Below are 15422 nucleotides of genomic sequence, written 5' to 3'. Positions count from 1 at the left end.
TCAATGTACTGGATCATGTGGGTTTGTGGAACTTGCAGTGGGCATCACTGGTTTTGATATATGACAGGCAAGCAACAGTACAACTACCCGCCCCGCTCATGACGTGTTATAAAAAAATGCATTCTCTCGTCCAATTAGAAACCGAGTTGCGCCCATGTGTGTATTGTTTAAACTGCTCAAATCTGACGGTGTTGTCAGTTTCAGAAAACTTCCCAAGCAACAGTGATGGAGGCCGCGGCGTCCGTTAGCGCAGTTGCCAGAGAAGAAAATCCAAATGCAGGGCCCAATTTCGCTAGCCGTCCATTTCACGAAAACTATGACCCCGCTGTCGAACACGAGAATTGGGTGTCCAGGGATCCCGAACTCGAGCCCAGTGATGGGGATGCATCATCGGACAACAAGTGTCAGCGAAGGGTCGATGAAGAGTTGACGACGCTTAGCCCTGAAGAGATTGAGAGTCGCTTGGACAGAACTCGTCGAGAGTTTTACAATCGCCGGAAAATCATAATTAAAAACCTGCCACCCGATGTTAGCAATCAGGTAAGTTTCCTAAACTTTCTTTTAGTTTTCACAAGCGTTAGATTGTTCTAATTGCATCAGATCATGTCAAGCCCAGGCTGCAGCTGTTGAATCTAATAAATATAAAACATAAATGACCATACCCTTGCCATGAAGTTGACATCTAGCTTTTTTACCAGTAATTTAACTGGGTTCGCTGGCTTTTGGTGATTTCTATATTCTAGCTAGCTTCTCTTACCGTTAGCTAGCATCGTTTCCTAGTAACTAACAATGCTTTGCTGACTAATTGTCTTTCCTAATTATGTCGCGAATAAACGTTGAGACCTCAAAGTTTATCTGGGACGTGGTAGGTGATGTTTGGTGGTTATTCACGGCCTGGCTGCAATTGCCCACTCCAGCATCACGCGTGGTTGATGGACAAGTTGAAAGTGCAGAATTAAAATCCTCGTGCGGAAAGGCAATGCTAGTTGCTAACGTTAGCAAAACTGTTTGTTTTGTTTTGACCAGTAATTGTCAGGCTATGGATTGACATGCATTGTATGTGACTGGTTCAAAAGTGTCGTTTTTAAAGTATTTTCAGTTAATTTTCCTCATTGAAACAAACTTCATGTCCCTGGAACATTTTGTAAAAAAAAAAAGTTGGAACATGCTTGACTCGTGGGGAACTGTGGCCTGTGCGCGTTTCATTGTTTGCCTGGTGCATATTGGGAGTTCGAGATGGGAACGTGAGTAGCAGTGACAAAGGGTTGAAGGTGTAGAGGCAACGTAGCCGCTTTCAGAAAATGCTAGACAGCATTGCGATTCGTTTGTGGAACAGGCAAAGCGTTGTGGAACAACCATTTCTCCTATCACAGTGACTGGGCAACTGTTTTCCGCCATTGCCCAATAGCTAGGGATGACTTTGCTTTTGTTACATGTTGTTAAAGACACCTGTTTTAAGCAAGCAATCATTCTATTTTTTTTTAAATCAATACTGATGAGCATTTAGGCACTACAGAATGTGTATACTCATATATTGTTGTGGAAAGCACTTGCCAATATCACACTATCCCTAATTGGACATTTCGAAAAACTGATGGCAACATGTTTCGACCCCCCCCCCCCCTTAAAAAAAATGATGGAAAGCTGGTCAGTGAATAATAGTAGACATGTAGATGGAGCTACACAACAGATGCTTTAGATTAGGGATGTTAACACATCACATTAGTTTGTCATGCTTTCAAGTGATTGTAGTGTTTAACACTTAATTTTAAGCTTAATTTATGCCTACAATACTACACCATTGTATGGTTAAAAGTAGACCTGTACTAATCTGGGAATATCACATTTTAAGTGTTCTGTGGTAGTTGGAGAAGAATGACACCTTAATGTATTAAGGTAATGGTATTCATTTAGGTTAAGTTATTAGTTTAGCAGCGGTGGGCTATCACTGCTAAATCGTTGCTTCCATGCCCAAAAATGTGATAGAACCAACAATCACAAAAGTAAAAACTAGATAGGGAGAATCTAAAATGGCATTATGTTTGAGTCACTCAGATGGCATAACACTGCATAAGCCCAGGCAAGATGTGTTCAATTGCAGGGGGGAGGAGGGGGAAAAAAGCAAAATAACCTCTGGCCAAGGAGGGCTTTTAAAAATGTTAGGGGAAATGCTGACTGTAGCTAACCACACTTTCTCCCTTTCAGGAGGTTCATGAGCTGTTGCGCAACTATGACTTGAAGTACTGCTTTGTGGACAAATACAAGGGAACAGGTTAGTAAAACAAAGACTAAAATGTAAATCCCAGTAAGACTAATTGGATGCAGCAGGCTCTCTGACCGAGCTAGACAGATTCCTCAACTCTCTTCCTATTTTGAGCAATGTAACCTTCCACATATTTCTTCAAGGTCTTAGCTCATGTTCTCTTCCCTCAGCTTTCATCACACTGCTCCATGGGGAGCAGGCACAATGTGCCATCAAAGAGTTCCACCAGCACATGCTCCGGGAGAGGGAGATCTCTGTGCAGCTGCAGCCCACCGACGCGCTGCTGTGCATCGCCAACTTGCCCCACGCTTTCTCCCAGCAGCAGTTTGAGGAGCTGGTAAGACCCTTCGGCAACCTAGAGCGCTGCTTCCTGGTCCACAGCGCCTCCACTGGCCACTCCAAGGGCTACGGCTTCGTGGAGTACATGAAGAAGGACTCTGCGGCTAGGGCTAAGTCTGAGCTGCTGGGGAAGCAGCTGGGCTCAAGGATGCTGTACGTCCACTGGACTGAGGTGGGCTCCCTCACCTACCCCCTGCTGCACTCAAGGTGTCTCTGTGTGGACCGCCTGCCCCCCAGCCTGCTGACCGCCCAGGACCTCAGCAATGCCCTGGCCGACACGCACGCACCCATCTTCTGCCAGGTCAGTCACATGCGGACAGGAACTCCAACGCCCTCTCACACAAACTTACTCTGATATTTTCAGAGGATTTAACATGTGTATCTGGCTCTCATGAATAGTATCTAGTAGGTTTTCTCAGTTCAATTTGTATCTGTGGCTCCAGTATACTCTAGTAGCAAGCAGAACATGCCTGCTTGTACTTTTGACACTACTTTTAACTTTTGTCATGAAAGCTGTTCCAACTGTTTCCCTCTAGGTTTTTTTTAAGCAGTGGTGGCAGAGTTAGTGTGGGCATGGCTAATGGCACGGAATTAGAGGCCCTCTTGGCCTCAAACACCATTTGGTTTTAAGCTAATGTCCTGCAGTTCTACACATTTTGCCATTGGGCAGAGAAAATGAGCAGTTTTAGAGCTATTATACACTTTGCCATTGCTTATACAATTTTCTTATGCTATCTGGATGACGCAAACGTATAACAAAATCAATGGATGGCCAACGCCATGACATTTTTTGGAATTTTAGATTGTCCTGGACTGTTTTTACTTTGCTTGTTAGTTCTTAAAGATCTTGGTTTTATATACAGTGGGGCAAAAGTATTTAGTCAGCCACCAATTGTGCAAGTTCTCTCACTTAAAAAGATGAGGCCTGTAATTTATCATGGGTACACTTCAACTATGACAGACAATGAGGGGAAAAAATCCAGAAAATCACATTGTAGGATTTTTAATGAATTTATTTGCAAATTATGGTGGAAAATAAGTATTTGGTCAATAACAAAAGTTTCTCAATACTTTGTTATATACCCTTTGTTGGCAATGACAGAGGTCAAACGTTTTCTGTAAGTCTTCACAAGGTTTTCACACACTGCTGGTATTTTGGCCCATTCCTCCATGCAGATCTCCTCTAGAGCAGTGATGTTTTGGGGCTGTTGCTGGGCAGCACGGACTTTCAACCCCCTCCAAAGATTCTCTATGGGGTTGAGATCTGGAGACTGGCTAGGCTACTCCAGGACCTTGAAATGCTTCTTACGAAGCCACTCCTTTGTTGCCCGGGTGGTGTGTTTGGGATCATTGTCATGCTGAAAGACCCAGCCACGTTTCATCTTCAATGCCCTTGCTGATGGAAGGAGGGATTCACTCAAAATCTCACGATACATGGCCCCATTCATTCTTTCCTTTACACGGATCAGTCGTCCTGGTCCCTTTGCAGAAAAACATCCCCAAAGCATGATGTTTCCACCCCCATGCTTCACAGTAGGTATGGTGTTTTTTGGATGCAACTCAGCATTCTTTGTCCTCCAAACACAACGAGTTGCGTTTTTACCAAAAAGTTATATTTTGGTTTCATCTGACCATATGACATTCCCCCAATTGTCTTCTGGATCCTCCAAATGCTCTCTAGCAAACTTCAGATGGGCCTGGACATGTACTGGCTTAAGCAGGGGGACACGTCTGGCACTGCAGGATTTGAGTACCTGGCGGCGTAGTGTGTTACTGATGGTAGGCTTTGTTACTTTGGTCCCAGCTCTCTGCAGGTCATTCACTAGGTCCCCCTGTGTGGTTCTGGGATTTTTGCGCACCGTTCTTGTGATCATTTTGATCCCACGGGGTGAGATCTTGCGTGGAGCCCCAGATCGAGGGAGATTATCAGTGGTCTTGTATGTCTTCTATTTCCTAATAATTGCTCTCACAGTTAATTTCTTCAAACCAAGCTGCTTACCTATTGCAGATTCAGTCTTCCCAGCCTGGTGCAGGTCTACAATTTTGTTTCTGGTGTCCTTTGACAGCTCTTTGGCCTTGGCCACAGTGGAGTTTGGAGTGTGACTGTTTGCGGTTGTGGACAGGTGTCTTTTATACTGATAACAAGTTCAAACAGGTGCCATTAATACAGGTAATGAGTGGAGGACAGAGGAGCCTCTTAAAGAAGAAGTTACAGGTCTGTGAGAGCCAAATCTTGCTTGTTTGTAGGTGACCAAATACTTATTTTACACCATAATTTGCAAATAAATTCATTTAATCCTACAATGTGATTTTCTGTAAAAAAAACTCATTTTCTGTCATAGTTGAATATTACAGGCCTCATCTTTTTAAGTGGGAGAACTTGCACAATTGGTGGCTGACTAAATACTTTTTTGCTCCAGTGTGAGATATATATATATATATATATATATACTGCTCAAATAAAGGGAACACTTGAACAACACAAGAACTCCAAGTCAATCACACTTCTGTGAAATCAAACTGTCCACTTAGGAAGCAACACTGATTGACAAATTGCACATGCTGTTGTGCAAATGGAATAGACAACAGGTGGAAATTATAGGCAATTAGCAAGACACCCCCAATAAAGGAGTGGTTCTGCAGGTGGGGACCACAGACCACTTCTCAGTTCCTATGCTTCATGGCTGATGTTTTGGTCACTTTTGAATGCTGGCGGTGCTTTCACTCTAGTGGTAGCGTGAGACAGAGTCTACAACCCACACAAGTGGCTCAGGTAGTGCAGCTCATCCAGGATGGCACATCAATGCGAGCTGTGGCAAGGTTTGCTGTGTCTGTCAGCGTAGTGTTCAGAGCATGGAGGCGCTACCAGGAGAAGGGCCAGTACATCAGGAGATGTGGAGGAGGCCGTAGGAGGGCAACAACCCAGCAGCAGAACTGCTACCTCTGCCTTTGTGCAAGGAGGAGCACTGCCAGAGCCCTGCAAAATGACCTCCAGCAGGCCACAAATGTGCATGTGTCTGCTCAAACGGTCAGAAACAGACTCCATGAGGGCCCGACGCCCACGGGTAGGGGTTGTGCTTACAGCCCAACACCGTGCAGGATGTTTGGCATTTGCCAGAGAACACCAAGATTGGCGAATTCGCCACTGGCGCCCTGTGCTCTTCACAGATGAAAGCAGGTTCACACTGTGCACGTGACAGAGTCTGGAGACGCCATGAAGAACGTTCTGCTGCCTGCAACATCCTCCAGCATGACCGGTTTGGCGGTGGGTGAGTCATTTCTTTGGGGGGCCACACAGCCCTCCATGTGGTAGCCTGACTGCCATTAGGGACTGAGATGAGATCCTCAGACCCCTTGTGAGACCATATGCTGGTGCAGTTGGCCCTGGGTTCCTCCTAATGCAAGACAATGCTAGACCTCATGTGGCTGGAGTGTGTCAGCAGTTCCTGCAAGAGGAAGGCATTGATGCTATGGACTGGCCCGCCTGTTCCCCAGACCTGAATCCAATTGAGCACATCTGGGACATCATGTCTCGCTCCATCCAGACTGTCCAGGAGTTGGCGGATGCTTTAGTCCAGGTCTGGGAGGAGATCCCTCAGGAGACCATCCACCACCTCATCAGGAGCATGCCCAGGCGTTGTAGGGAGGTCATACAGGCACGTGGAGGCCACACAATACTGAACCTCATTTTGACTTTTTTTTTAGGACATTACATCAAAGTTGGATCAGCCTGTAGTGTGGTTTTCCACTTTAATTTTGAGTGTGACTCCAAATCCAGACCTCCATGGGTTGATAAATTTGATTTCCATTGATAATTTTTGATTTTGTTGTCAGCACATTCAACTATGTAAAGAAAAAAGTATTTAATAAGAATATTTCATTCATTCAGATCTAGGATGTGTTATTTTAGTGTTCCCTTAATTTTTTTGAGCAGTGTAGTTTTTAGCTCCATTGTCTTGTCTACATACTTTGTCTGGTTTAAGTTTACACTGAATGTTTTACCATCCTGAATTATTTTTATTTATTATATATTCCATTTTTTTCAGTGGATCGCCACGATTTAAGAATGGTGGTGGAATGCTGCTAAATTCATGTAGGGGAAACACTGGCAACTGCTTTTGTTTTACCCTGAGCAAGTGTGTTTGACAATCTGTTTGAGGTAACCATCTGAACCTTGTAGCAGAGCTGTGTTATCATGTAACATGGGGCATCTGTTGTGATGACCGGGTCTTGGGAAGTTCCATATAAAGGAGGTGGATATGGATTGAGTATTTTGTATGAATCTGGCTTTCGAGCCCTGACCTGACCTTTGACCTGCTTTTCCTGTGGCCACTTTCTTTAGCAATGAGCATTGCTGGTTTCTATGGTGATGACCACCTGACTCCCAGGTGGTGTCAGTCAGCAGGCCTCTGGCCCTACAGGCCTTTCTGGAACGAGACAGCACTGTCCTTTTGGCACCACATACACTCATTCATATACCTATAGGGCACAGTAGTTTGAGGTCTGGCAGAACACTGTTGTGTAATAGTGCGAGTGAGGCAATTTAACTATTGGACAGGTTAAAACTCAGGAATATGAAGCTCATGATTTTTTTCCCATAGCTCACTTGGTCTTGATACATTGTTTATTACTACTTTTCTTTTTTAGATCATTGATTGGTAATTGCTTTTAAAAGTTGAGACTCCAGTCGTAGCTGTGGCAAACTAGAGAAATGTGGACATGAAATCTGAAGTATTTTCTCTACTTTATATTACAGAATGCCACTGGGCATGATTCAGTTTAATCCCACCTACTGTCTCTACCATCGTATCAAATACTCCTTTCTACTAATTGCTGTATGGAAAGTTATCATTGTGTGGATGGTGTTTTTAACCATGTCAAGAAGTTTAATATTACTGAATTCTCTGCGTAAACCTATTTCAATGGCAAACAGAATGAAGTGAATGTAGTGAATTTGGCAGAACCAAGGCTTAGTCATTAGTTTTGGACTGATTGCATAAGGAATGCATATTTAACTTAATTTTCCTTTATTCAGTTGGCTCAGGGCCAGGATGACAGTTTCCGGCGGTTTGCCGTGTTGGAGTTCTCCTCGGCAGAGATGGCTGAGCAGGTGCAGAGAGAGGCTGACGGCAGGGCGCTAGCTGGGACCCATATCCGGGTCTCCTTCTGTGCCCCTGGACCCCCGGGACGGAGCATGCTGGCTGCCCTCATCGCTGCCCAGACCATGGTAAAGACTTCTTGGTTGCCACACCAGACCATATGTTTGAACTATTACTCCCTTATGTTACTGTGGTAAAACAAATGTTCTGAATGGCTGTCCTCTTCCCTCTCCACAGGCCCTGAACCGAGGAAAAGGGCTCCTCCCTGAGCCCACAGCCATGCAGATCCTCACAGGCCTCAGTAACCCTGCCACCCTCAAGATGCTGCTCAACCCCCTCACCCAGGGCAGGAAACAAGGTGAGTAAGATCATGCCATTTCCTAAAGGATGACAATGTATGGTATGAGTCTCTTACCCTGGTGTTAATGCTTTAAAGCAGGGGTGTCAAAATAATTTCATAGTGGGCATAGTGTTTTTCCTTTCAATTAAGACCTAGACAACCAGGTGAGGGGAGTTCCTTACTAATTAGTGACCTTAATTCATCATACAAGTACAAAGGAGGAGCCAAACCCTGTGGAAATTATGTGGAATGAGATTGACACGTGCTTTTAAGCTGCAACGGTTAACTTTTTCGGCGACCCGACCAAATTCACATAGAATGTGAGTTAAAGATCTGTCATTCTCATTGTAAGCAAGGCTGGGAAATGAAAGGTTTTTTCTATGTGCGCAATTTCTATGCTTCTCAATAGTTTTTTTTGTGTCTGTCGCTTACGGTTTTGTACACCAGCTGAAAATATATTTCACAGCGGTTTAGGTCACACAATGATTCTCTACACTTGCTTGTTTTGTGACAAACTGAAATTAGGCAAATATTAGAATTTTAGCAACAAGGATGCATATTGCACCTTTAATGCATGGTGAAATAATAGGTTGTCAGGTCCTAAGGTCAAATGGTCTCTCTGCAGGTCTCCTTGGTGCTGCTCCCACCATGCCGCTGCTGGCTAACCCCGCCCTCTCTGCTGCTCTGCTCCAGCTCCTCCTCCAGAACCAGGCCCAAGTTCAACAGGTACCCTGCATACCATACCCTGCATACTCACCACCTCTCTCACCTCCAGCTCCTCTCCCCCTCTCTCACCTCCAGCTCCTCTCCCCTCTTATGTTGGTTCATTAGTCTCTCTCATCCACACTTCTCCTACTTTTATTCTCTCCTCTACTATCAGCAAGCCTTTTTGGGAAATCATCTTCTCTGGGCTCAGGTGCTGCACAATAAAGAGAATCGACTACTTCCTTGTGTGAGTGATCACTGAGCGTGTGTGTAGATGTGCGTGTGGTTGATATAGGTTTGTCGTGAAGGGACTGCTCCCTAAACCAAAGCTGGTAAATGCTCTTCCTCTGGAAAGTTCTTTTTGAGGTGTTTTTCTAGTAATATTAATGGTTTGGTTTTGAAGTGTTTTACTGTGAATTCTGTTGACTGACATAATTCTTAAATGTGATGACATTTTTGGTTCAGTAAATATCTGGTATGTAGACTGTTTTTATCATCTTGTGGTCACTGAGGTGTGTGTGTCTAACTTGTCTCCTACAGGCAGGACTGGTGGGGGACACCCTTCTGGCTGCTATGCCTCTCCAGCAGGGAGTCCATCTGCTGGGAGACCTGCCTCAAGGTTTGGCCTTCCATTCATCTAATTTTAAAATACTTTATTGGCATAACTAAAGTCTATTTTGTATTGCCAATACTACTCACTAGTGGCCGTTTCTCTAGTTTGACTTATTTATCACATACAGCAATGCTCTACATTGATGCTGAGCATATGCATGCTATGCTAGCCCTGCTGGTCTGTTAGTGATTTACATTACAGCTTCTTTACACATGCAGTGGATTTGGGCAGTACTTATTACATCTAGGTTATTTACTGTATTAGTGTTGTATTGATTTTCAGTGTATTGACTTTATGTGATCTCAGGGCTCTGTGTAGTGATGGGGTGTTTGTTATATTAATAAGGTGTTTGTCTCCTGTCCCCAGGCGCTGTGGTTCCATCCCTGGGCCTCCATTCAGACCCTATGGGACCCATAAACCCCCACTCTATGGGTCGACCCCTGGGCAGAGAGTCTCCCACCAGCTTCTCCCAGAACCCCTCCCCCACTCTCCAGGGCATGTCCATCTCCCACCTGGGTGGAGTGATGGGGGCAGAGGGGCCTACAGCACCTGGGGTATGATTAAAATAGTCTGTATACTTTTCTAATATTGTCCCTACTAGGAGGGATGCTCAAGTCATTGTGCGTCATTACATAACATCAAGTCCCCTAATTTAATTTAATGATTTTTTTATTTTTATGTCTTCTCCAATAGTTGTCCATACTAGGACACCCTCCCAACAATGTGAATCTTCCCCAGAACCCCTTCAATGTCCACAGCCTGTTCCCATCAGGTGAGCTGCCCCTCCTACTGTCTGCATACTGTGAAGTTTGACTGATTCCTTCCCAGTACTGACTCGTAGGGTTTTTGACATTTTCCATTCCTGCCGTCCTTCACTCAGGCACCAACTGCAGGCCCCACCCTTACAGGAAGAGACCAGCGCTAGGCAACTCATCCAACCAGCGCACACAGAACATCCACTGTAACTACAGGCTGCGCTACCAGGAGTCCTACACCCCAGACTACCCCCCAATACACCAGGTAGGTCCCCCTTATCCTCTAACCTTTACTGTCCAGGCCTATTGCCTGGCATGGCTGATCTGATGTTGTGATAGAATGCCTGGTCATTGATGTTTATTTGATATCCGAGGACACTGCTGTCTTGGTTAAGGTCATTGTGGCCACCGGTGGGTTTTCTAACTCTGGCTGCCCAGTGGTCAGTGCATGGGCTTTTCTAGTGTGATGGAACACAGTGGGCCTGCTTATCAGCACCACTTTCTCCCTGTCTAGCAACCCTGTCCTCACAATGGTTTGAACCTAGGGTCTTCTGCCTCACAAACACGGGACTGCCCTCTTGACAATGTACTAGCCAGATGCGCCACCAAAAAGCTTGAAGCTGTGGTTTAAGTGTACGGTAGAGTCTTAACTTGGTTATATGAGCAGTAGGTTTAATGGCATCTGGCTCCTTTCTCCCCAGGATCCTCTGGGCCATCTGTATGAACAGCAGGAGGCTCTGGACACTGGAGCTCTGGCAGGGTTCGGACAGCAGGTAAACCATCTCCACTATTCACATCCAGCCTTCAAACTGAGGCATCTCTTGCCTTTTCAATCTCTACTCCCCTTTGTAGTCTTTTTTGACATTTTTCTATGCATGTAGAACTGTACATGCAGCATAGAATAACATGATGAATGTCTCTGTAGCGGTTTGGCCACCCCGGCTACAGTGAGCAGGCCTCCTCCCACTATAGTTACCCCCCCAGCCCGCCCTCGTCTTCCTACTACAGCTCGGTGGCACCCGGCCCCGGCAGCCTCCCCTCCAGCCATCTCAACAAGGTAGGCCCACACTGATGCCCACCCCCAATGCTGCTTAGACTTTCTCTCTGCCTCTTCCCAATGTAATCAACCATATGTAATGATTGAGTGTCTGATCAAAATATAAAGTTTGACCTCTGTTATTTAGACTTAGCGGAGATGTCTTGACTAGAGGGCGACCGATTAATCGGAATGGCCGATTTTTTTTTTTAGGCGCCGATTATTTTATTTTTATACCTTTTTTTATTTAACTAGACAAGTCAGTTAAGAACACGTTCTTATTTTTAATGACTTCCTTGGAACTGTGGGTTAACTGCCTTGTTCAGGGGCAGAACGACAGATTTTCACCTTGTCAGCTCAGGGGTTCCAATCTTGTAACCGCACAGTTAACTAGTCCAACGCTCTAACTATTGCACTCCACGAGTAGCCTGCCTCTTACGTGAATGCAGTAGAAGCCAAGGTAAATTGCTAGCTAGCATTAAACTAATCTTATAAAAAAACAATCAATCATAATCACTAGTTATAACTACTAATCCAGTTTAGCAGGCAATATTAACCAGGTGAAATTGTGTCATTTCTCTTGCGTTCATTGCACGCAGAGTCAGTGTATATGCAACCGTTTGGGCTGCCTGGGTGTGCGCTAATACTGTTTCAAACGTCACTCGCTTTTAGATTTGGAGTAGTTATTCCCCTTGCGCTGCAAGGGCTGCGGCTTTTGTGGAGCGATGGGTAACAATGCTTTGAGTGTGGCTGTTGTCGACGTGTTCCTGGTTCGAGCCCTGGTAGGGGCGAGGAGGGGGACGGAAGCTATACTGTTACACCGGCAATACTATAGTGCCTATAAGAACATCCAATAGTCAAAGGTATATGAAATACAAATGGTATAGAGAGAAATAGTCCTATAAATACTATATTAACTACAACCTAAAACCTCTTACCTTGGAATATTGAAGTCTCATGTTAAAAGGAACCACCAACTTTCATATGTTCTCATGTTCTGAGCAAGGAACTTAAATGTTAGCTTTTTTACATGGCTCACATTACTTCTCCAACACATTGTTTTTGCATTATTTAAACCAAATTGAACATGTTTCATTATTTATTTGAGGCTAAATTGATTATTGATGTTTTATATTAAGTTAAAATAAGTGTTCATTCAGTATTGTTGTAATTGTCATTATTACAAAAAAATATCGGCCGGTTAATCGTTATCGGCTTTTTTGGTCCTCCAATTATCGGCGTTGAAAAATCCTAATCGGTCGACCTCTAGTCTTGACGTCTGTTGGCTCGCGTAGCACCCATGTTGGGGACAATTTACGTTCTGAACGTTATGAAACAGTTGGGCTGCAAATGTTAATTGAAATGATTGGCTTAGTCTGCGTGTCCTCGGTCCACTCAGACGAATGCGGACAATACATTATCTGATATGCTTGAAGCCGCGCATTGTTGCATAACCACAGTAGCCATGCTGGCAGGACAATGACAAACAAAATGGTGGAGAATTGCCCTGCAGGGATTTTGTAGCGAAATCCTGTGTAGTCAGATGCGGATATTTGATATTGCATATTTTTGTTTGAGTGGACTGTCGAAGTTGATCAGGCTTTACTGTGCCTGTTTGTTCCTTTTTTTTTTAGTTTTACACTCAAAGACCCAAGCTGGCAGTCTTCACTGGAAATCATATTGTGCATTTTAGATGAGACCCAATGCTTTGTGGTTCTGTTTTGATCCCTGAACACTGTTTGTCTGTTCAGGCTGTGGGCATGCCTCCGGTGATCCACTCTAACACACACCCATCTGGTCTGGGGATGAAGGTCAGTGTGCCTCTGTCATTGTAAGTTTGTTTGCCATTTCCTGTTCTGTCCCCATTTCTCACCATGGCATTGACAGTGGTAATGTCTCTGCCCCCTGTAGACTCCCATTGGTGGTCACAAGCGTCTGATCCCGTCTCCAGAGCCCAGCCCAGAAGGGGGCTACGTGGGACAACACTCCCAGGGCCTTGGGGGCCACTATGCTGACTCCTATCTGAAACGCAAGCGTATCTTCTAATGGAAACCAATCAAATCTTCTTGTATGAGTTGCCAATTAACAGCCAGGATGTGGCTCATGGCTCCATTTCACCCCGGAGCTCCTCCAATCAGCTTTTATAGGTTTGGGCTTGGTGGTCCAGTGGTCTCTCACTTGTGTTCCTGCCAGTGACCCCTGGAGGGCGCTGGGGGTGCAGCCTGTCGCTAATCAGGACATAATGCGTGCCAGTGTATGGGAGTTTGATGTTTTCTTTTTTTTTTTGTAAATATGATTTCAGTGTGCTTGTAAATTAAGTTTTATCTTTTTTTTTTAATGTCATTTTTTTCATTCAGGAAATCCTTTTGTTTAAAAACTGGGAGTTACCTTGTACTATAAGAAAATAATTGTAAAATCTGATTTCAGGTCTTTTTTTCTTCTGCGTATTCTCTTCATTGGTTGGCTGAATACTATTTTATTTTATTTTTTAAAATCTTTTTGCATTAGCTTTTTCTTCCTGTTGTGATGGTGTCAACGGGTTTCTATTTTAAAACGTTTTGCCTCCCAATATTTTTGTGTATATAGTTAATTAGTTTGTTTGATTGGATGGTGTTTTTCCCGCTCCTTCCTCCTACAGGGGTTATGTCTGGACAGGATTCAGGCCTTTACTTGGATTCACTTAGATCTGTGTAGCAGTACTGTCTTTCGTCGCCTTACCAAAAACTAGTCTGGCATATGCTGTTTTCAACCCTTCACTCTTCCACCCCTCCATCTCATTTGGGAGCCTGTTCTCTGCACTGAGTGTTTTAGTGTTGCACTTGGAGGACACAGGTGGGTCACAATTCTCCAGGTTTGTTGAATTTCTGTTCTCACTTTTTTCATTTTTTTTTTCAACCTGTGCTCTGCTAAATCGGTGTATTCTGTGTTGACGTGAGCTCTTTGTCTGAGTTAGTATTTGCATCTCAACCACCATGGCACCTGACTTGCGCTCGTTTGTTCGGAGGGGATGGTTGCTGTGCCTTATCCCGACTTTAATATCTACAGATTATAACAGTAAGCAGGGACACCTGTGGCCTCTATCCACTCAGAGCCTAAACATGAATTAACTACTGTCATTTATTAATGAGCCATGGCTAGGTTGGCTCCCATGTGGCTGTCCCTCTCCTTTAGACCAGCAGGGGGGGCTGTTTATCCTCAGGGGCTAAACTGATATTTAATCAAGCTTGACAGTTGTAGAATTTTCATCCAGTGTACCAGTCCAGGAGAAGTTGACTTCCTATCTGAAGTGTTACTGTGATGGGAGTGTCCAGGGACTCTTAACAGGTGTTTACTCTGTCTGCCTCGGGAGGTTTGCATGGATATTAAGCTTATGATTGGTCAGTGATTGAGTTCTTAGTCTGTGAAGAATAATCTGGTTGACATTTTGATTGTGATCACCATTACCTCTTGACTTCTGATGGGAACTGCAATTACACTTGCGCCTTAACAGTTTTTCCCTGTCATCTCATCTTCCCCCTCTGGGCTTTTAGACTACCCCCCTCTTTGCCGTGTACATACTTTAAAGCTTGAACATTTCCTCGAGTCCTGAACTCTTGTTTTCTCAATCATATCTTTGGCTTCTGGTCTGTTTTAAGATTGAAACTGCTGCTCAATACAAAGTGTATATTTTAGTGACCATTATCAAGTGCAGCCACATGGCAGATTTCCCCATGTTCTGTATAGACCCAGATGTGCTGCTGTATGACATGAATACAAGAAGCTCATCTCTTCTGTCATCTGTACTGCCATATGTCTGTTTTGGAGCAAGTAAATGTTATTTAATTCATCTTTTTGTGGTCAATTCATTTCCATGGTCAATACGCTGGCTGTGTTAGACAGCAGTTACATTTTGATGCTGTTAACTCAGGACAACACTGACTTGCAAAGTTTGGTTGACAATGTTGCCATGGATGCAGCCACCACACCTGAGACTCCCTGCCTCCTCTCATAAGTGAGGAACACAGATCAAACGTATAAGTAAATTATTGTTACTTTTATGGCTCTCTACAGTCCCCATTTGGGTTGTTCATGTTATTTATAACAATACCTCCATAAACCTTAACTGTCAAATGAATACATTTGGAGTCCTGTACTCATGCAAATGGGTTATAATAACTGGCCAAAAGCAACCCCATAATACCAATTAGTTGGCATGCAAACTAGCACTCATTTTTGGTTGTAGGTCTGCACAAGGACTGCGTTTCAATAGTCTTTCGTAAACCACAAATTCTG

General features: G+C 44.2%; 1 protein-coding gene across 3 annotated transcripts; it reads left to right on the top strand.

The window, feature by feature from the left end:
- The first annotated feature begins 194 nt into the window (after window positions 1–194).
- Window positions 195–14976, top strand: LOC139422228 (ribonucleoprotein PTB-binding 1-like). 3 transcript variants are annotated; one of them, XM_071173398.1, is made up of 15 exons: window positions 195–540; window positions 2206–2272; window positions 2434–2903; window positions 7638–7829; window positions 7939–8059; window positions 8667–8767; window positions 8922–8993; window positions 9287–9365; window positions 9726–9913; window positions 10053–10131; window positions 10240–10379; window positions 10816–10887; window positions 11040–11171; window positions 12902–12961; window positions 13062–13408. In XM_071173398.1, the coding sequence occupies exons 1-15, from the start codon at window positions 226–228 to the stop codon at window positions 13194–13196; spliced, it is 2223 nt and encodes a 740-aa protein (XP_071029499.1). In that variant the 5' UTR covers window positions 195–225; the 3' UTR covers window positions 13197–13408. The 3 variants fall into 3 exon arrangements, 2 of the variants coding, with proteins under 2 accessions (XP_071029499.1, XP_071029498.1); XR_011635713.1 differs by lacking the exon at window positions 8922–8993 and adding an exon at window positions 14155–14976 and having other exon boundaries at window positions 203–540; window positions 13062–14102; XM_071173397.1 differs by lacking the exon at window positions 8922–8993 and having other exon boundaries at window positions 203–540; window positions 13062–14976.
- Window positions 14977–15422: the final 446 nt, after the last annotated feature.

The sequence above is a fragment of the Oncorhynchus clarkii genome, chromosome 12 (assembly GCF_045791955.1).
Source record: "Oncorhynchus clarkii lewisi isolate Uvic-CL-2024 chromosome 12, UVic_Ocla_1.0, whole genome shotgun sequence".
In the NCBI taxonomy this organism is placed as follows: Eukaryota; Metazoa; Chordata; class Actinopteri; order Salmoniformes; family Salmonidae; genus Oncorhynchus; species Oncorhynchus clarkii.
Note: the sequence above shows the minus strand (reverse complement) of the source record. Positions and strands in the feature narration are given on the sequence as shown.

Bases quoted from the DNA above. Each gene is read 5' to 3' on its own strand.
- LOC139422228 (XM_071173398.1), top strand. From the start codon at position 226: ATGGAGGCCGCGGCGTCCGTTAGCGCAGTTGCCAGAGAAGAAAATCCA. The intron at 2,273-2,433 runs GTTAGTAAAACA...CTCTTCCCTCAG, and splicing joins GGACAAATACAAGGGAACAG to CTTTCATCACACTGCTCCAT. The intron at 10,888-11,039 runs GTAAACCATCTC...ATGTCTCTGTAG, and splicing joins TGGCAGGGTTCGGACAGCAG to CGGTTTGGCCACCCCGGCTA.